Source organism: Erpetoichthys calabaricus, chromosome 2, assembly GCF_900747795.2.
Source record: "Erpetoichthys calabaricus chromosome 2, fErpCal1.3, whole genome shotgun sequence".
NCBI classification, from domain to species: domain Eukaryota; kingdom Metazoa; phylum Chordata; class Cladistia; order Polypteriformes; family Polypteridae; genus Erpetoichthys; species Erpetoichthys calabaricus.
Window position 1 is genome coordinate 167115889 of NC_041395.2, and position 22767 is coordinate 167138655.

Here is a 22767-nt window from a genome sequence, read left to right on the forward strand (position 1 = left end):
TAAAAATTGGGGCTCTCGAGAGACTGAGTGAGGAGTCTGAGTGTCTGGGCTTGCAAGTGTCCTGGATAAAAACCAAGATTCATGCTTTTAATGACCTCTTAGGCACCCCTTGTCGAGAGGTTTACTTACCTCACCAGTGACATTCATGTCTCTGGTGACTCTTCCTATGAAGTCAGTAGACGGATTGGGAGAGCATGTGGGGTCATGAGGTCACTGGAAAGGGGTGTGTGGCACTCCCAATGTCTATGCAAACGGACGAAGGTCCAAGTCTTTAGAGTCCTGGTGCTTCCTGTCTTGCTATATGGTTGAGAGACATGGATGCTATCCGGTGACCTGAGACGAAGACTGGACTCCTTTGGTACTGTGTCTCTTTGGAGAATTCTTGGGTACTGCTGGTTTGACTTTGTGTTGCTTGAGCTGTTGCTCATGGAGTCCTCAATGAGGCACATTACCTGCATTGTGAGGGACAGGGCCGGATTTTCCTATAGGCTAACTAGGCTTCAGCCTAGGGCCTCAAGATCAAGAGGGGCCTACATTCAAATTGTTAGCAAAATTTTATTATCTCTCATGTAATTTACAAACTTAAAAATGGAAGGTGAAAGGACCTCATAAGTGGAATAGCCTAGGGCCTCTTTTCATATAAATCCGGCCATGGTGAGGGAGCATCAGTTACGGCACTATGACCATGTTGTGTAATTCCCTGAGGGTGATCCGGCTTGCAGGATCTTGATTATTGATGACCTGAGTGGCTGGACCAGGCCAAGGGGGCACCCACGTAACACCTGGCTGCAGCACATAGAGGGTAATTTCTGGAGGATGGAACTGGACTATGTGTCTGCCTGTGTGGTTGCCAACCAGGATCTTGAGCTGTTTCGTCATGTGGTGGGTGCGGCAACACGTTGTACCAGTGCATGCTCCCCAACCTGACCTGACCTGGTGTTCTATTGAGATGTATAAACTTTATTGTATAGCCTATAATGTTCAGGATGCAGTTGTAGGGCTTAATTGCAGTTCCAGCATCTGCAGATTCATTCCACGGTTTACATGCTACATACAATCCAAACATTAATACATACATGCAAATCAATGCATTGCATACCAGAATCAATAAGCAAGCATGCATACACTTATGCCCCTCTAAATCCATTTCAGAGCTGTGGGGGTGTGGAGCCTAACATGGCAGCACTGTTTGCAAGGCAGGACACAGCTCTGGACATGGCACTAGTACATCACATGTCTAAATCAACAGCGCTCAAACGTAATTCAGTAATATTGAAGTTTGGATCAGTATACTGTAGTCAATGAAAAAAACAGTAATGCACGCATATAAAACATTATACAGTAGTTAAACATTTGAACACACTAGCATTACATACCAGAACACCAATATGTATGCATGCTTACATACAGGCATTAAACGGCCTAAGCTAACAGGATGCCTCACAAGTCACTGCATAAAAAAAAAAAAAAAAACTCGTTTCCTACTTCTAGGTCACTCAGTAGCTCGCTTTACTTTCAGTTTTGGTTATGCTGTGTGGTCGCCTGCTTGGAATCGCGCCATGTCTTTATTCAAAAGTCACTTAACCTGCGCTATTTGCTTCGAACGGTTCGACACACCGGTGAAGCTGCAATGCGGACACACGTACTGCGAAAGGTGCATCCAGCAGTACTTCTCTCATGGACAAGAAGAGCGGGTATGTCCGCAGTGCCGCAGTGTGTGCACTGTCCCGGCCATCCCGGACTACGCGCTAAGGAGCCTGGTTACCGACTCGTCTTTATTAGAGCAGGTAAGGCCGGGGAAAGGAGCGGATCGGAACTGGACGGGATGCCACGTACCTTTACTGTACGGAGGGCACGTGCTGAGCATATTTAATACATTTGTGAAAAATACATGAATAGGGGTGTTGCAAAATTTGTTGAATAACTAGGAATAAGATGGACGTTTCAAGGTACTTCCTGATTGATTTTGGCAATGTCCGTACCTGTCCCGACGCTTGACGCTCGAGATACCTCCTTTGTGTAGGTACTTCCTCCTTTATTAAGGTGACCAGAATTTTTTGGGCCAATCCGGGGACATAATGGAACGGCTAGTGGAGCGTAGACTACATACGTCACGAGAAGAATTCATGCCTGGTTGTGAAAATGCAGTTTCATTACGACGTGCTAGCGTACACGAACAAGCAAAACTTAACGCAAGATCGTGCAAGGACTGGAAATGTGGACAAATCTTAAACTGGGGACAAAACGGGGACATGTTTCTGAGTGGGGACAGTTGTCCGAAAAAGGGGACTGTCCCCGGAAAATGGGGACGGGTGGTCATCTTAAAAAAGGGGACTGTCCCCGGAAAACGGGGGCGAATGGTCACCTTACCTTTATCCTATTGGCAACTATTACTTTCAAACGAGTTGTTTAACAAGAACGCGAGTACCCATACCCGAACTTGTTGGGGCTAAACTAATTCTAGAAAGATTTTTTTCTGCACACAGACCACTGCAAACACATTGCAATGCTAGCAAGTAGTGTGGTAGACAGTGAGATTTTAGGGTCCTTCATAACTGGAATCAGTGTTATTTTAGGACTGACAAACTTTGTTGAGCCGATTGGCATGGTTGATACTGTGATCTAATTTGGTGCCACACTGGATGCCAGTCTTTTGTAAAGCACAGTCACACAAAACACCCATTCTATAATGTGTCAGGCCAGTAAGGCCCCTCACTTTGATATATGTCTGCAGAATGTACCCAAAGAAAGTTTTCTATTGAGAGTTTAAAGTCCACACATAGTGAACCTGAACCCAGAAGTTATGGTTTAGCAATGCAAGCTACGTCATCATGAACTAGTTGGTTAGAGGAATGAGGACACATGAATGTAACTATAGTTACAGTTTAGACTACAATATTTCCTGGTGTATATTTCAATCAGCAAAAAAGGATTCAATAATAATATTATAAAGTCATTACATAATCTGCCCTCACTGTCTTTAGGAAATCAAAAGTATTTGTGAATTCTTTAGATATGTTCATTGGATTCAATTAATCAATGTTTCAACATGTTGTCTTTAGCATTGACTATCCCCTGTAAACCCCCATATTGTATTTTTTAAGAAAAAAATAATAAAACATGTGATTGATGAATATTCAATATCACAGAAGTATAATTTAAACAAAACATATTTGCAGAATTATTTATATGTTTTATTTTTCTTTTGTCAGAAATTGTTGAGTTATACAATCTCTCATTACCTGTATGAATGATACCACTAAGGTCAATCATTTCTATTATTTCTCTAGGTAGACCTCAACGGGTGCTTGTTTTCTTTCACAGCTATTTTAGATCAGAGGTTACTTTTTTTTTTTTTTTTACTATGAATCAAGTTTAATTTTTAACATCCATCCATCCATTTTCCAACCTGCTGAATCCGAACACAGGGTCACGGGGGTCTGCTGGAGCCAATCTCAGCCAACACAGGGCACAAGGCAGGGTGCCAACCCACCGCAGGAAACACACAAACACACCAAGCACACACTAAGGCCAATTTAGAATCACCAATCTACTTAACCTGCATGTCTTTGGACTGTGGGAGGAAACCAGAGCGCCCGGAGGAAACCCACGCAGACACGGGGAGAACATGCAAACTCCATGCAGGGAGGACCCGGGAAGCGAACCCGGGTCTCCTAACTGCGAGGCAAATTTTTAACATGAAACTTTAAATAAAAGGACAGCATGTAGCTGATATGAAATAATATACACAAAGTGTTTATTTTTTTTTATGCATTGTCTCATCCCACATTATCCACTACAATTTTGCAAAGAGCCTGCAAATATCTTGGCAGCCTCAAGTTCAAAGCATAAACCTAAAATGTGTGGGACAATAGTCCTTTGCAGAACACAGTTTTGACACATACCCAAACGTACTCTCACAGGACCAGTTAAGCAGACATGTATAACTTTGGAATATGAACAGAAATCATGGCTAATGGAGAACACACATAGGGAATACGGAGAACAGGCACAATCCATTTGGATATGTACTGAGTTCCAAAATAAACTTTGGTTCCTGGAGATGTAAGGCAGCAACACTAACAACCGTGTAATAAGTTGTTATATTTTTGTATTACTGCATTTTAAAATAGGATAGAATCCTTATGCCCCTGAAAGTGGATTAAGCAGGTTTAGTAAGTTGATGATTTGATGCTTAATATTTATCCCTCAATCCAGTCTAGGATCTGTTAAAAACCTAAAAATCAAAATTATGTTGGATCTTTGAAAAATAAATTTTAACAACCTGTTACTGTTATGGAATTTAAATGAGTGCCGGTATTTTTGTGAGTTGGTCAGGAAACAAGGAGATGATACAGGTGCCAAAACAAGTGATCAGAGATGGGCCAAGACAGAAAGACTGTCTGGAATAAGTGAATGAAACCAAAGGGTAAAGCACACTTGAAAGTCAGGAGCAGAAGCAACGTTTTATCCAAAACACAGATATAACACTGGAACCTACTTAACTACCCCTTAAGATTTTCTGAAGTTGTAGAAATATTTGTCGAGGGATGCCGAACCCACCAACTTCTTCTATATTTATAGCAAAACTAGCAGTAATGTCACCAACTCTGATACACATGACAACGAAAATGAGAAAGTAATACTTGTCTGACAAAAGAGCAGCACATAAATGAACAAAAATAAAATAGTAATGAAAACAACATCCATCAAAACACAACAAATATAAAAATTGAGGTCAGAAATTAAATCTTCATGTGAAAAAAAAACAAATCAGACAGACTAAAGGGACTAAATAATGCATGGCGTTATAAGTTACTTAGTCCCCATTACTGGGTTTACAAGAAAATATTGTAGAAGCCAACATAACTTGCTCTTCCAGAGATATTAGAAATTTCCAGGCTACCCTTTTCACATTGCAGGCAAACACTACTTCCTGAAATTCCATACTTCTGCCTTCCATAGTCTTAATTAACTAGAGCTGCATTGACAGTCTGTGGCAGAGAGCTGAATTAGTTCACAGCACAAAATTACCTTAATCTGTATCACGTAGTAGTAATTTTAAACCTGCACACACAATGCTTAAGTGCATACGCTATGTCAGATGAAAAGCAGCAGTTCTGTGTTATGATTGCTGGAAGTACAAGGTGGTGTGGCTCTTTTTCTGGCAAATTGTATATGCGTAACTAATGTGATTTGTCTACTTATAATGTGCATATCCTAACCGACAGCATTCTCCTTAGCTGACTGTCTTTCTGGCTTTGACCTTGGCCAATGTCTCATTTCTTATTTTGGCACCTGTATCATCTAGTTGTTTTAGCTAACTGATTATATATTCCACAGTACCAGAATAACATTATTCAGCATTCAGTCAGCACTGGAACAATAACAGCCCCCCCTGATTACCACAGAGTATTTCACACACTGAAATACTTGCCAAAATACCTGATGCCAGGGAGGAGGGACAGGCATTCTTGTCAGAACAAAGGATAGATTCATACCCATCCAAGAGGCCATAATGGATGGACTGAATGAACGAGCATGTCAGGAGCAGTTCATTGTCCCAAACAATAGGTGGCAGTGTTCCTTAGGGATAAACCTGATTAATATAGCTGCAAGGTGGCGTTGGAGTCTGGAAATGCAGCCCTGTTGTGATCTTTGGTTGCCACCAGAGGGCATTGTTGTGGGGGGGACTGTCTTGGTTTCCACATGACCCGGAAATGCCCCAGACAACTTGGGCATTACACCAGAAGTAGTTTCTGGGTCGAATTTAAAAGAGAGGCTTTCACCTCACTTAATCGAGTCAGAGTCTGGAAGCAGCAGGAAACCCTCTTGGAGGTGAAAGGAGAGAAAAGTGAATTGATGTAATTTTGCTGAAGTTCTTGTGAAGAAGGTGATGGGAATAAATAAAAACCTTTTATTTAAATCTGGAATTGCGTTGGGCATTATCGTGTCTGTGGTTTGAGGCTCAGTGGCACCCACTTGTGGTTACACTGAATCGAAGGTCCAGTGCAGACACAGACAGAAGGGACAAACTGCACACACAGAGCCAAGGTCTGTACTTAAATCCAGGTCTCAGAAGTTTTAAGGCAGTAGCACTTGCAAGTGTGCCAGCATATGTAATTTGATGTTGAAAGTTTTCCATATGTGACCTGTGAGTTTTTCTATGTGTTAACTGTTTACTCATTGTTTGTATCCTTATATCGGCTAATGGAAATTTTATTTCAGTTCCCATAATATTAGTAAGCTGCACTTTTTAATAGCTTAATAATCCATATTGCAAATAAAACACTGAATATGAATACATTGTACGAGTACATACACACGTGAGACTGTAACTTGATTGGAATATGCAAGGAGTAAAATGCACAAAAATTGAAACAGTTATTTAATATATAATTACAAAATTTAACTAAACAAATGACAGTGTTTTGCTAGATGTAATAGCTGACTGATGTTCAGCTAATGAAGACTTAAACAAAAATCCCGAGCTTATCCCTGGTGAATTCACAGGCCAGTATATATAATCCTGCCATATTCCTATGTCTTTTCCCAGTGAGATGTTCCTAGTACATTGTAGAAAGATCTCAGGGTATTTTGATAATGTTTGAGAGATCAGGGTTGTATATATGCATGATTAATGCAAACTCCATTAAAAAATAAAAGATTGTACAACATAAAATTGTACAACAGTTAACTGTTTTATTTTTAATAAGCAAAAATAAACCCTGCTTAGAACACAGAAACATAACATGTTTGATAACCAAGAAGAGACCAGACAGCCCATCAAACACATTTTGTAAACACATAGCTAAGTTGCCACAATATCTCATCCTTATTCTTTTCAAAAGTTGTCAAGGTTTCCATCTCCATTACATGTCTCAGTACTTCATTCCAGATTTCCAAGATTCTTTCCTTTATTTAGGGCACTCCCTATTAAACCTTAAGTACATGATTCACTATTTAATTGAATTATTTCTTATGGGTTAGATTAGTTTATACCTTTGAGAACTTTGAACACCTGAGCTCCCTGCTCAAGTCTAAAGTGGTTGAATTCCCTTAGTCTGTCAGAGAGCACATGTCTTTTAGTCCCAGGACATGCTTGAGACAGTCTTCTTAGATTTAATTGGCCTTTACTAGCACATACCAATATAGAATTTCATGAGCAGTTACATTATTTTATTGTGCTAGCATTTCTGTAAGTGATCTGTCTGCATTTTAAGAGTACTTCCTCCTATAGTGGGAAAAGCCATGAACTGACACAGCATGAATGAGTGTATGTTTGTATATTCTGTTTTTCATCCACTATGCTGAGTTAGATGGAGGCTTCTCATAAACCCTTAATGGAAAAGTGGACTCTGAAAGTGATGGAGAAGATGTGTTTTGCTTATTTGCCTCTTAACTTTTGTTAAATTGAGTTTCTGATCTCACATTGTTCATTTTCCCCCTTTTTCAGAACAGTTACTTCCCTAATGTATTCAAGTAGCTATCAATAAAGTGTCAATTAAGGAAGAGAGAAAGTACAGATTCAAATGACAATTAAGGACAAATAAAATCAGCAAACCTTGTGATTATATGACAAGTCATTAGCAAACAAATACTTTGGCTAAAAAATGATCCAAAAATGAAAGAACCCTTATTATACCAAGAGAAAAGAGATTAATCAGACAGGGTGTGTTTTGTTCGGCAATACAGTAATCCCTTGCTACTTCACGGTTCACTTTTCGCGGATTCACGACTTCGCGGATTTTATATGTAAGCATATCTAAATATATAACGCTGATTTTTCGCTGCTTCGCGGGTTTCTGTGGACAATGGGTCTTTTTACTTCTGGTACTTGCTTCCTCAGTTGGTTTGCCCAGTTGATTTCATACAAGAGATGCTATTGGCGGATGGCTGAGAAGCTACCCAATCAGAGCACGCAGTTAAGTTCCTGTGTGCTGCTGATTGGCTCAGCGACGGAGTGTTGCATTAACCAGGAAGTCTCATCTCACTCATTCAGCATTAACGTGCTACTGCTTCAGGGGCTGTGTCCAAGCGCCAACAGAAGATGCAAATGATTGCAGAAATGGTAAAAGTTTTGGATATGTTGAAGGAAGGGAACAGCTACACCATTACAGCTTCAATGAGTCCACGATTCTTTTTATTTAAAAAGGAGGAAAAGCATATAAGATCTACGGCCGCAGTGTCCTTTAACCAGGGCGCAAAACGAGTTGCAAGTGGACGTGATAAGGCAGTAGTCTGGATGGAATCTGCTTTAGGAATCTTTGCAACAAGGTCGACAACGTCATGACTGCCTACAAGCTGCTACGTGTACTTCGCTATACAGTAAGTGTAAACTTATCTACCGATTTCATATTGCTTAGCAGTTGTCCCTGTTATTAATAGAGTAAAGGGTGGGTTGTAAACAATACAGGGAGGGTTTAAAAACGTCCAAATACACGTTAAATAATTAAATAAATATGGTGTCCCTACTTCGCGGAAATTAGGTTATCGCGGTCGGCCTTGGAACCTATCTCCCGCGATAAGTGAGGGATTACTGTAAAACAAAAATTAGGAATGGACAACCAAAGGAAAACCTCTGAGTAACAAGGGAAATCAAGATGAATAAAATGTGTCTGCTCCACTGGGCTTTCCTATAAAATTTGGTGTTGTTTCTCAAAATCTCCTCCTTTCAGATATCACCAAGCACTCTTCTTGTCACCTTATGTCTCTCTTTCTCTTCCCACCTCAGCCTCTTTTGTTACTGCCATTGTTCCTTTGCTCCAGACTCTCCTCCACACTCTTAAATGAAGGAAAATATAACAAGAGGCAGCCTTCAATTATCTCTTTCATTTCCTGGCTATCCCACAGAATTACTTAACCACCTGTCTGTAAAAGGCACTATGCTAGAACTCCATCTAATGATATTGCCACATTCCTAAGCCTTGCTCGTGTACTAAAGGGTCATGTTTCCAGCTTCCATTTTGTTTGCATTCTCACTCTTTCCTTTTCTCTAATGTCCTACAATTCTGAAATAGTTTACTATCTCTTCTCTCAAAAATCTCTAACCCTACTATCGCTGACCCATCTTGTAATCTGGAGATAAAAACCAAAAACAATAATCCAGATCAACGTTCCCTCAGAAGTGTGCTTAAAAAAACAATCCAGATTTGAAGATAGAAGCTCTAATGTTTGAACTCACCTGTTGAATCACATACAGTATGAATCCCAGGGTTCAAAGTTTTGACAAATTAGGTCATGTAGAATATTTTACAAATCATGTTATTATATGCAAAGTATGACTTGTTTGAAGAGAGCATAACAGGAAAAGCCACTTTCTGTTAAATGTGCAACACTAGCACACAAAGTGTGTTAATTAAAGTGAACTGTGGCACTTGCTGCGTCCTGATATGAAGATCAACTCAGTCTTTATCACTGAACCTCTCATTAAACTTTATTTACATTAAGCCTAAACATTTTCTTATCCTTGGCTGTTGTTACTGTTGTTACTAGCTTATTAAGGACAATCTCATGGCTCATAACAAGTCAGACTGCATTTCTGTTCAGTAGTGCACTGTTTCTGTTTATTGCTTGGTGTTTTGAAAATGGCATGACATTTTCTTTTCTTTTCTTATATTATTTTTGTCTCTTTTGAGAATGATCGCTTTTGAGTCTGGGTTGGATTTCTGCCTTGTGCCTGATGATGCTTGGTTTAAGCTGTGGTGGATTAGGCAGATTTAATCATGAATCAATGAATGGGTGAAGAACATCATTTGTCAAAAAATAAAATACATTTGTGGCAAGTAGTCATTTTTCCAGATTATGACAAGGTAAGCAATTAGGTGTTTTAACTCTGATGTTATTGCAGAGCTGTGATTTAAAATACCTTTTCATAATTTGAATACTCAGTGTGCTATTAAAAAGGTCAACTTGACCATGATTTTTTTTAAACTAACACTCATGAGCAACTTCCAGCATATCTGTTCAGCTCCATGAATGAATTAATGAGTTGGTTGTGACTCAATAATTTAAATAAAGAAGACACTTTAATAAGTAGATCTTCAAGTGTGCCTTCAATGCTATAAATTCATAATTATTACATTTGAATAGATCATTTTATTTCATAATACTGTAATAAGTACTGCTCACAGAGCAATATAACATGAACTTACTGGACATATACCCTACACGGCACTACCTGTTAGCTTTTTTAATGACTTATGCATGCTAGTAGTATTGTAATTTTTATTAGGAGAACCATAGATGTTAATTAACTTATTTGGAAAAATCATCAAGAATGGTCAAACAATCAAGGATCAAAAGAACTGAACAACAATGGCAAAACAAAATAGGAAAGATGGAAAAATCAAAACCAAAAGAAACAAAACCAGAATCCTGCACTATAAATATTTTTGGGAGAAACTTTTAGCTTCCACTACTCTAGGTTTTTCCTTTGAGGATTAGTCAAAGTTTCAGACACCAGGTTGTGTGCAAATTTTATGGGAACAGAACAACAATATGACGAGTTACATATCGCATGTTTAAAAATGGGTCATTTATACCAACACTAAGGTGATCACAATACAAATCAGCACATAAAACGGCACAGGGGACGAGAAAAAACGATCACAAAAAGGTGTAGATGTTACAATAAACAATTTGAAGAAACAGTTAATCCCAAATGCAAATTATTATTGTGACCAAATTATAAAACTCATTTTTACATAGAATGAAGTTGCAATTTTCCACTAGTATCATGAAACATGTAATAAGAAGTTAGAATGAGGCTGATAGGTTGGATCCGGGAATTTTCATATTACATGCAAGAATTCCAAAGGAAGTGTTATCTGTTTATTGATTACACAACATGCTTCCACACAGTAGGTAAATTACTGTGGAATTGTTTTATTTATTTATATATTTATTTTTGGCTGTTTTTTTTTTTAACATGACATTTTTTCAGCCAGTGACTGCAGATTCATAATAGTGTCACCGAGGCACTAACAGGCTCATCCAGGTTCTACAAGCAAGGCACAATTCAATTCATCCCTGTTTTTTTTCACTTATCTTGAGAAACAGAGTTTGCTCTCAATAGGCTTTAGAAATGAAAATTAGTTGCCTGCTCCAAAGTCTTTATAATAAGGTATTTTTTTCTGTTTCCACATTTTCTAAGCTTTATCTGTTTATTCTTATTGTCCCAGGTAAAACTTCACCTGTGTTAATATTAAACTTTGTTTTTAAAGAAAGGTATGAATACAGTCTAGCAGTGAATTTGTGCTGTGCAAAATAATAAAGTATTAATTAGTGCATGTCGCTCTCAGCAGTCTACTTTTCACAGACAGGACATTTAATCTGGCTGATACTGAGCATAGTAAAAACAATATTACCAATGGCTGATATCTTGTGAAAAGTACACGTTCGTTCCAGAAGGTCCTTGTTGATGCAAGGTAGATAATCAGAGCAGATTTAGAAATGAAGTTTCATTACAGGCCCTGACCAATTGAAAATTTTGAGTCTGCATACAGTGAAGTCCTGTAGCCCTTCAAATGAGTTTTTGTCCATCCCTGTTCAAAAGCAAAAGTGACATCTTGATGAATTTGTAAAGAAAAAGGAGGGCGGGACAGGAGTACATACTTTCTTTGTATAATAGTTTTATTAACAATGATCCTAAAAACTCCCGCAGATCTAATCATCAAAGTGAAATGTAAGACAGCATTCCATTTCACTACTCCCTTGGGCTTAACAGAACTTAATCATCATCTTCATCAGTCTCTTGTTCCACGTGCACTTCCAAAATATGAGCCAGCAATGAGAAACCTCTTCCATCTTTCTCTGCAAATTAGAAGAATTGTGAAGCTACACTGCGGGTTGGAAAATGGATGGATGGGTGAAGCTACACTGTTGCCTTAATTTTAGTTAACTTGCATTTTATTTATTTCATTTCTTCTTTAACCATCAGGCAAACAATAATATTGAAACACAATGCGAGCCAAAAGATGATCAGGCTAACTAAGATTCCATTTACACCAGTGTCTTTTATTTAATAGCTGTATCAGTGAAATATTTAAACAAAGAAAAAGAGTAAAAGTCTGAAAAATATTAATCTGTTATGGTCCACAAAGCATTTGGGTGGTGATCTCAGAAAAAAGCAAATAATTGGAAATTCTTTTTTTCTGTTTGGGTCTGTTGCAACTAATCTGAAATAGTACTGTATTGGTAGTGGATCAAGACCAGACTATGTAGTACGGTACTAAGAAGTGATGATTCTCAGGTCTAAATGCTGTTTTAGTGAATAGTGGAACAAGATCAGCAGCAAGCTTTACTAATCCACATCTAGTCTTGTTTTGGCCTTGTGTTTCTCCTTGGTTCACTCAGCTAGCTCTCTGATTGGCAGTTAACCCTGGAGCACTGGAAATGAACGTCTTGCCGTCTCTCAATTAATGATGTTTCACTACACATTCCTCTTGATTTATAGGGACATAGCATAGGAAAAATTATGTCCTTACTGTATGTAACAATACAAAATTGCATTGTTAAGCTACATTAAAATTGAAATGAGTATCGCTGTTGTTATTGTACATATTATTCATTTCAAGCATATGAAAAATGGTCCTGAGAGGTACACATTAGTAGAATAATATCTGAAGCATAATTGTCAATCTGCAACTCATTTCCCAGTTGCATACCTAATACAGTAACAGAAGGGTTGATAAGTGTCATTCATTATGCATTCATTTATCTAACAGTCATCAAAGTCTAAGCAATGCTTAGTCAGATGCTGGACAATATTCATAAAGAGTGTTTCATCACAGCACAAACTTAACATAGTTTAAGCTCTATTTAATACATATTGTCATAGATCTCATATCAGAACTTAAAGATGCGTGCAAAATCAAAAGTTCTAGTATTTGTTTGGGAAGTTGTTTATAATAATATTTATAATTTTTTGAGATTCTGTAACTAAGCATTTCACTGTAATTTGCACTATTTCTATAATTTTATGTGACAAGTAAAATGTGATACTTTCAGTACACTTCAAAGGAATACAGGATGGAAGAAACTGGCAGTGGCTTTCAATGAGCACTTTACAAACTGGCAGCCGAGCAATTTTGTACTTAAGGATATTGACTTACAGAAGATTAATGATTAAATATATATGTTTATCTGTATTTTTCTTTTTGCTATATTCAAGTAATATAAATATTTCCATGCATTGCTTGTCATTTTTTGTAGTATTGAGTTAAATATATATGATTCAGTATCACACTGTACTTCAGTCCAAATATAAATATAAAATACTAGCTGTGTAAGCCCATGCTGTAAAAAGCACGGGGTCCTAGAAACTAGTGAAATCGTCAGAAAAAAAAATTGAAATGTAGAGATGTCAGGTAATTGAAAGGAACTACTCTGGGCATTTCTGTCCTAGGAGGTTTCGTTTTGCCAATGTGCTTGCATCGTTTGTGCATTAGCGGCTAAGCAGCTGTCTTTCTTCAGGGGTTTCATTTTGCCAACGTGCTCGCCTCGCTTATGTATTAGCGGCGGAAGGAAAAGTAAAAGGGATACTGTTTTGCAGATGTGCTCGCCATGCTTCTGTAATTGCGGATAAGCGAGTGACTCTCTCTTCGCATGTTTTGTTTTGTCAACGTGCTGGCCTCGCTTGTGTATCCTCAGAGGGGGAGCCCTTACCCTGACTCCACCTCTCACTTCCGGGCCGGACAGACACACACACTTCCACATGTAGACGTTTATCTATAAGATGGTTTCCATATTTTTTAATTGCAAATAAAGTACTTTTTCATATTCATAACAGTCTATCTGATGCCTGCAGAATTCATTTTGTAACATTACTAACTGTACTTAAGCCATTAAACCTGCTCACAAGGTGGTCAAAGTTATTATACCTTTCTTCTTCTTCTTCTCAGATTGCAAAAGGCACAATGCAACTGCATTTAGTCTTAGTCTTGGTGTGCTTCTACAGTAGTGTGCAGTTCTGGGGCTCTCCTCAACAGCGCTGAACCCAAAAGTTAGTCTTGTTACCGTAAATACATACTAAGACAAAATCAGCATGGGATAATACAATGCTAATAGCACACAGCCCTGGCCCAATGAGACCCCTGTTTTAGCTATTGTTTGCTTGCTTTGCTTCTGTGTATTGTTTGGCTGGCAGTTAAGGAAAAAAAACAATTAGGAAAGTAAATTATAATTAAGGCAAAAGACATCTATCTATCTATCTATCTATCTATCTATCTATCTATCTATCTATCTATCTATCTATCTATCTATCTATCTATCTATCTATCTATCTATCTATCTATCTATCTATCTATCTATCTATCTATCTATCTATCTATCTATCTATCTATCTATCTATCTATCTATCTATCTATCTGTTAAATTAGTAGCAGTAACTGCTTGCTTATTAAGAAAAGTGGCTGGAATGAAAATCTACACCACTAAGGCCCACCAGGATCTGAGTTTGATGTCCTTGCAATAGAGGGACACTGAAATGATATTTTTGGGCTGCTGAATGTGTTACAGTTTTGTTCTAGGTTATTGAGGGAAGGTAAACACTTTATTTTTAAAGTCATGGATGTCAATCTTCAGCTATTCAAGCTATTTTTGCTATGCATACTTATGATTTGCTGTTCTCATGTGGTGCTCTTTTTAATGGAGAAGTGTTAGCAATCACCGAAGGCTGCAAACCAGATAGTCAGGATGCTTTGTGGATTTTTTTTAACTTTGCATGCACAGAATAAATTGCATACAGTAGATACCTCTTTGTAATTTTGATTTTTTTTTAAATTTGCTACATTCTAGTCTAGGTTGTTAAAAAAAGATGTTCTTGATGCATTACTTTTAATACAACTCATACATTTTTATGTTTATCTAGAGCCACAACTCTTTGTCCCTGTATACAAGGCTCATTTGGGCTTAAATTCAGTCTGAAGCTGGCTCTTCCTAATGTCATTATTATCATTAACTTATGCCAACTTTATGGTCTTCTTGAGTCAGTTAAAATCCAAACCCGGATCTCTAATGGTGTGGAGTTTTCATGTTCTCCCTGTCTGTGTGGATTTATCATTAATTTTCCCACACACTATTAGATTAATAAATGTCTCTAAATTGGCCCTATTTGAGTGAATGTGAGTGTGCATAAATGTCAATGAATCTTTCTATGGATTAGCACCCTGTCCAAGATTAGGTCTAAGTGCTGCTAGGATAAGCACCAGTATCCTGCAACCCACAAGTTGGATTAAGTGGGGTCAGTAAATTGATTAATCTAAAAAATGGAAACATTTTTCTCATCAAAATCTGTCTTCATTATCAAAATGTTCTCCTTTGTTATGTTTATTTCACAGCATGCTCAGTTTATATTGTTTACTGACATTCTTTTTGCTGTCCATCCATCTATCCAGTCATCGATTTTGTGAATTTGCTTATCCCCAACTGTATAAGCTATTTTGTTTAAAATCTAATTATTATTATAATTAATCTTGAATGAATTTCTCATGTTGTGTGCATTTCCTCTTTTATTTGGCATTTTCTTGCATACTTTTAATTTTTTTCAGGCGCCTCCAATAACGGAAATAAACCGAGATATCAGGAAAGCCTTAAACACAGGCTCAGGTGAATCACTTGCAGTCTGTGTTACTGAACAGTTCTCTATGAGCAGTGGAGTGTGTCATATCTTTCGAGAGGAATTCAATCAAGTAGAGGAGCTCAAAAAACAGGTTGGTCCCCTTACTGTACTTTCTTAATTGGTTTAAGGGTCACAAAGAAGAATCACAAAATAAAGCATGGAGGTTAAATATTCAGCATTGTGAGGAAGCATTGTGCTTGCCCAGGTTTAATCAATTCAATGTGTAGGTAGCAACCATTTTATTAATATTGTAATTTTTGAGCAATTTAATTTTTTGTTATGGAAATAAAGTATAAAGCAGAACAATAATCAATCAAGCCAAACGCAAAAGCAATAAAAAGCAATCTTTTACTTGATAGATAGATAGATAGATAGATAGATAGATAGATAGATAGATAGATAGATAGATAGATAGATAGATAGATAGATAGATAGATAGATAGATAGATACTTTATTAATCCCAAGGGGAAATTCATATACTCCAGCAGCAGCATACTGATACAAAAACACAATATTAAATTAAAGATTGATAACAATGCAGGTAAAAACAGACAATAACTTTATATAATGTTACCGTTTACCTCCCCAGCTGGGACCAATTGCATAATACAAATCTCTATCAGAATGTAAAACAGTTCTCATGCACCCAGTGCCAGTACTAGGTTATTTTGCGCCCTAGGCCAAGCTTATTAAGTGCGCCAACTGACTGTTCGGTAGCTAACCCATGCAGATGGGTAACCCCCCCCCATTATGATCTGCGTCCTATGCAAATGCCTAATTCACCTTTATGGTGGCACCAGCCCTGCGTGCACCTTTTTCCAAAATTTAACATGAACAATCCCGCCCTGTTTCTTATAAATTGCATTAATCTAGGAAAGTTAAGCTGTACTTCTTTGAGATGGCTGCTTTTTCATTTCACTGATTCCCTTTAAGTTCAGTGTTTTCATAGTATTTTTTTTTCTGAGTAGCCAGCATTTACTGTAAGTGCACATGGTTGTGTGATTTTAGAGTAGCCAAATACAAAAACATGACAGCTGTCTGAGTTATAGTGCAAACAATGCTCCGTGCATTCTGTTTTAATTTTTAACAGGTGAACACTATTTTTATTGAAAACAATATTGGCAAAATGTGCATTTTTAAATGGTTTTAATTATCACATGGTCTAGTAGAGTATGCATGTATACATATAATGCATTGTGGTGTAACTTAACAGTGTCTCTATGGTTTATTTTGTAAGCTTCTTCACAGTACTAATGACTCACCCTTAACTTTACCACTATGATTCATAAGTTACATTGGATGAATACAATTGTGTGCACTTTTGCAACCTTGTCCTTTTTTGATTTATTTCAATTGTCTTGGTAGGGAAAGAAAATTGGAGAAGTAGCAGTACTAGAAAATCAAGGACGGTTTCTCTATTATCTGGTAAGTCTTATTAAAGGAGACATTGGTAACAGAATAAGAGATGTACACTTTTTGAAAAACAGTCTTTGGTATTGTGATCCAGTGCCTTGACTTGAAAGCACAGAATGAATGACTTAAATCTAACTACAGACTGAAAACAAGTAGGCAATTCAGAGATCTCCTACATGGCTCCCCAAATTTGACATAACCTTTCAGGATAATTTGTAGAACAATGTAAAGGAGTACATGGGACAGCTTTTGTATGATATGAAGTTGATGGATACAGTGGAGATGTATTGAATCCACTAATATAGATAGATAGATAGATAGATAGATAGATAGATAGATAGATAGATAGATAGATAGATAGATAGATAGATAGATGGATGGATGGATGGATGGATGGATGGATGGATGGATAGATAGATAGATAGATAGATAGATAGATAGATAGATAGATAGATAGATAGATAGATAGATAGATAGATAGATAGATAGATAGATAGATAGATAGATAGATATTTTATTGATCCCAAGGGAAATTTAATTTTAATTGAATGGTTTATAATCCCCCAATAGGCACTGGTACAAGAATACTGTAATGTTTAATTCATTTCGAAACCAATTGGTTTGAATTTTGCCTTTAGGAAGCTATTTCTATTGAAAGTGCCATACTATACATGATAAAGAGCAGCTGACTTTTCTTTTCTTTTCATGTATTTAATCTTCCTTTCTTGGGTCAATCTTTGTTACCCCTTGAAGTTACTGAAGGGCATCTCAGACTGTTGTTATTTGCAACTCTTACCCTTATAGCTATGCACAGCTCATTCTTTTATATCCTTCCCAAGATCACTCTGATTCTTGTTTCCCCCTTTTTCTTTGTTTTTATTATATATAAGTACCCTACACTGTAGTGCCTAATTGTAAATCATTATGGAATTAAATGAGCCACTGCAAAAGGATTACTTCTCCCAAAAATTATACATATATATTTTATATGCTACTTAACCCATGCATTTTGTAATGGAAAAACACTGAAAACAATGTTATTTTATAAGGAGAAAAAAAGTTTATGATATACTAACCTATAGTTACCAATGCTGTACAATGGTAAGTGATGTGTAAAACTTTCATGGAGAAAAGAAAAAAAATATATCACTCATGGCAAATAATACACATGTCAGTTACCCTGTCATATACTCAAAGCATACAAAATACATGCTTTTTTGCTAAAATAATGTTTAATGTATACAGTATTTCTGGAATAATCATCACACATCAAAAACATTAGTTGGTCATGAGACCTGTCTTTTTATAAATTATCATATCATCTGTTTTTAAGAAGTGACATCAATTGTTTATGTATTTTCAATATCTGATTTGAGTTTTACACTGGATTCATCTTTAGTTATTGAATTATTTTTACTTATTTTTAGAACAGTGGATGAAGGGCTACACTAAAAAAACAACAGCTAGTAAGGGTTAAGGATGTGCTTTTTATGACTTGTTTGACAGTGTAATGGCAGCCTTAATTGCTGTCTTATAGAAATAATCCTTCCTTGCTGCTTTAGGATATTCTGCCAGTAAAGCAATAACTAGCATTCTAAGTCCACATCAACTCGTTTATATTGATTTCAAAAAAAATATCAGTAAAATGGAGCATAAAAAATTTACTTTACTTTTTATTAAGATAGTTTAAATCTGACATTGAAATCTCACAACAGGTCACAAGAAGTAGATATAATTGGAAAGCTAATTATGAAGACCTGGAGAAGTGTCTTATAATGATGAAGGAGCATTGTCAACAACATGGAGTCCGCAGCCTGTCAATGCCCAGGTACAAAATTGTTCTTTGAAGTTGAGCAGTCTCATATTTTAATATAGCAACACTTTCCTAGTCACATTCCTAGTTGTCAATCAGCTGAATTGAAACACAGTGTATTTAAAAAAAAGACTAGAAGTGAGAATCATATTGTAACATATTAAATTAATGGATCATTGAACACTAATATATTGGTTTATGTTCTTGTATTTTTGGCTGCTTAATCTTTGTGTTTCCCAGGCAGACTACAACTTCAGTTTACATATAAAATAGGGTCAGGTGCCAAGGAAGGTATAATCCTGTGACTGAGAAGGCAAATGTTGCTTCTTAGACAAATGAAGTTTAAAAATGAAAGAAGTTGCCTTCTACCTTGTGACGACAAGGGGACTGTCAATGCAACTTTTGCCTGGTTGAAACATTTGCAAATGAATTTAAAGAAAAAGTTTGTAAGTGAATTTCAAAAAACAGGGAAAAGCAGACAACTGCTAAACAGAAAGACAGTGAAAAATGAATATGACATGCATATGTGCTGCAAAGGGTAAAATATATGGAGAAAAAGATAAAAGAGGTCTTAAAACAGCTCTGCTAAGCTTAGAGCTGGCCCAGCTGTCCCATTGCCTTCTTCTTATTATATCTTCAGAGTTGCGGAAGCTTAAATAGTAAAGGAAGTCTAAACAACTCCCTTTAGCATGGCTTGAGCAAAAAAAAAAAGAAACAAAAATGATATGCATGATAAGAGGGTGCTCAGAACTGCTGGGCTGGGGCTCTGGAATTTACACAAACAGGTTTCAGGAAGGACTGGAAAGTGGTTGCTCTGTTTTTAGTCCAGAGGCATACCCAGCTAGCCACATGCCTACAGGCCACTAAAAGCTTACAGTTAACCGTTTTCAGTGTCTGGTTCAGTTTTAGGGCACTGAACCTTCGAAAGAATGCAGAGTTGAATGATCAAGTATCTGGAATGTTGCTCATTCCTTTTTGAAGCTTTGTTGTAAACTATGTGCTGATTTTTTTTATAAACAGTATTTATAAATTGCTTCTTCCTGATCCTCCGCAGGCTGAGTTGTGGAAAGGATGGACTGAAATGGACAATTGTTTCGTCGCTTATCAAAAATGTGTTTAACGGCACTGGAATCAACATTACCATTTATTACATTGACACATAAGACAAGTGCTTAAATGAGAACTGCTGCTGAGATGAGCCTTCTTCTGCATATCTTGAAACGGAGAGATGGAACTCTTGTAATATTTAAAAAATATCTCTTTGATCAGCATTAATCTATATTTTGCCACAGAATGCTGTTTGTATGGTAAGGATTATACATACATAATAGTAAAATCCTACATCAGGTCAGGTAGAGGTCTCAGCTACTCATAAAACAACGTGGGTGACTAATTTTTGTGGGTTTGGGTACACTCCAAAATGTAAGAAAAATGGATTTGGTCAAAAGCAGTAAAATAATACAGTAGCAGTATATTGTTTACTGCAACACTTTGTTTTTCTATTTACTCTCTGACACTTGAAAGCCAAGTTTAAACCATGCTAGATCCATGCATGGGTTTTAGTAGCACCTACGGGGTGGAGAGGGAACAAAATACCGTTGTTTATATTCTCCAATAGGAAAGATGTTTGGCCAAGCAGTTCCAGTCATTATAAAAAAAATAATACCAGCTGTTCCACTGTCAAAATTTGCTACTGCACAATATTAAGTAATTGATAATCATCTGAAGTTGCTGTTATTGTTGCTTGAAAATTCAGTGTTGCAAAAACATGCTGATGATGTATAGTTTGGCATCATTGCATTTATCCTAATGTTATTTGTAATTAACTTTCATGCATTTCATATTACTGTTACTGTACCATTATGAATGATGTCATCTTAGCGTACACCTTTAACATAGCCATTAAAGTGATGTGTGATAACTACCAGCCATATAATCAATCAAAACAAATGCAGAATCTTACACTTAAAATGATTCAATAATAACTTGTTTTTGAATCCTAAATGGTGTAGAAATGACTACCACAGGAAAAAGAAAGGATTCATTTGTAAATAAAATTTGTTAGATTATAGTGGGAGAGCATGTATGCAAAAGGAAAGAATTGAAGCTTAAAGACAGGAGGAAAATGTAATTAAAGGATAGAGAAATGTTTAAGGTTCAGGATTTTGATCAGACTGTTTGCCTGTGCTGAGAGTTTCAAGCATATGGAAAATTCTCTGGAGCAAGTGGATGGGACAACATTGCAACACGGGTGAATGAAAACGATGCAGATTCAAGTTTAAATAGTACATCAGTGTGTCTCTGTGTTATGAAGGAAATGATCGGTCAGTTACAGGTGAAGCAGTGTGAATTGCAAGTGAATCCAAAAATGCCAAGCTGTGAATACTGGAGAAACAATGGATTATAAGAACATCAGAACATTATTAAGATTAAGAAAACCTCAGGTGAGGGGTTTAAACAGTATGAAGTGATTTGTATTAAGGAATTACTGTAGGGTTATTTGAATTTAATTACTGTATGACATATTACAGTATACACTGTACATTACAAGTTTGGTGTGACTGCTTATGGTGTTGTATATGTACAGTATATGTTAATAGTCTTCTTAAAGATTCTTAGACATATCTGAGGTAAAGTTTAAGTTCATTATCATGTCTATTTTATACAATCAAATTTTACTTTTTATGTCTTCCATAAACTAAAGACTATAATAATGCCAAAGATAGACAAAAAAAACTCAGGTATATGTTAATATAACATTTACTGAATTTTATAAGCTGCCTCAGCTCCTATTCCTATTGCAGACTAAGAGAGGCGTGACATTTTTAAGAAGCTGACGCAGAACAAATGCAATTGTTCATGGGGTTTGGTGTGGCGCAAATTTAAAAATGTTGCCTATGGTAATCTCATGTTAAAATTTTAAGTTGAGTATATATTTACAAGTGGTTATTCTGATACTCATTCACTTATACTCATTCTTAATAATAAATCTTTGCAAATGAGGTTTTGTCATGGTTTGAATAATGGAGACAATCACATTTTATTTGCAAGTTGTGGTTTGGGCATGACCTTATTTTTTGGGTATGGGTTATATCACGTGCGTGTTTACCATCACTATTTAACTTTAAACAAAAATCTATGATGGACTGTAAATGATAGTTGTCACTGTAGGACAGTATCATGTATGACTTATAGTTACTGTACTTCTTCATTTTGAACAGACAGTTTATTCATACTGCAGCAGAACACACACAATCCTCTCACAAACAATGAGGTGTAGAACTTCATCTGTACAAAACGTAATAGTGCCTTCCTGTCCGGAGATGTGTATAAAAATTTAATGGTAGCAGATTTCTTCTAGATCAGGAGATAAACTCCTACCTCATTGCACTGATGATGACTAATGGGACAAAAACCCAGGAAAGAGAAGTCTGGAATAAAATAGTTCACTTGGCTCAATGAAATGGTTTGCCAGCTCTGGAGGACATACTCGAATTAGTGAACTAATAAGTCTTATGGACTGACAGCCATCTCTCATTTGCAGGCTTTCCAATGTTTCTGTGTTCGTATATAATAAACTGAAATCTTATTGATTTTGATGGAAGAGACATCAATATACAACATTCAAAATTCAGAATGAACATTCAAGATCCTTGAAAAAAAAGACACATGGTCAGAGAGTGCCTATGGCAAAAGAGTTATGTCTAATGAAGTATGCAATGCAGAAGGATCTTAATAAATCAAAATGTTGGGTATTAAATCTTTTCTGTCTGAATTTTGTTGTAATAAGCAACTGGTAATACTGATTTGTTCTCTTGATCAGTTTTTTACAACATACACCTCAAATGAATGTTAAAGGTAACTATTGTAGACAGAGCCGACCTTCCCAAACTGGAACTCTTTGGCCCAACTAACAGT

At 36.6% G+C, this 22767-nt stretch overlaps 2 protein-coding genes across 2 annotated transcripts in view; one reads left to right on the forward strand and one right to left on the reverse strand.

Moving 5' to 3' along the window:
• Positions 1 to 22767, reverse strand: part of LOC114669508 (presenilins-associated rhomboid-like protein, mitochondrial) — a 1019231-nt gene that overhangs the window by 578040 nt on the left and 418424 nt on the right. The window lies entirely within an intron of this gene.
• On the forward strand, positions 1509 to 21899 carry LOC114669486 (ADP-ribose glycohydrolase OARD1-like). Its single transcript, XM_028825711.2, has 5 exons — positions 1509 to 1787; positions 15552 to 15713; positions 16989 to 17048; positions 18752 to 18864; positions 19904 to 21899. Exons 1-5 carry the CDS (start codon positions 1560 to 1562, stop codon positions 20010 to 20012), a joined length of 672 nt encoding a protein of 223 aa, XP_028681544.1. The 5' UTR covers positions 1509 to 1559; the 3' UTR covers positions 20013 to 21899.

What these genes read in the sequence shown, in the direction of transcription:
- LOC114669486 (XM_028825711.2), top strand. Translation starts at nt 1,560, where the DNA reads ATGTCTTTATTCAAAAGTCACTTAACCTGCGCTATTTGCTTCGAACGG. An exon ending in ACTCGTCTTTATTAGAGCAG is followed by an intron (nt 1,788 to 15,551) that starts GTAAGGCCGGGG and finishes AATTTTTTTCAG; the next exon opens with GCGCCTCCAATAACGGAAAT. An exon ending in GACGGTTTCTCTATTATCTG is followed by an intron (nt 17,049 to 18,751) that starts GTAAGTCTTATT and finishes ATCTCACAACAG; the next exon opens with GTCACAAGAAGTAGATATAA.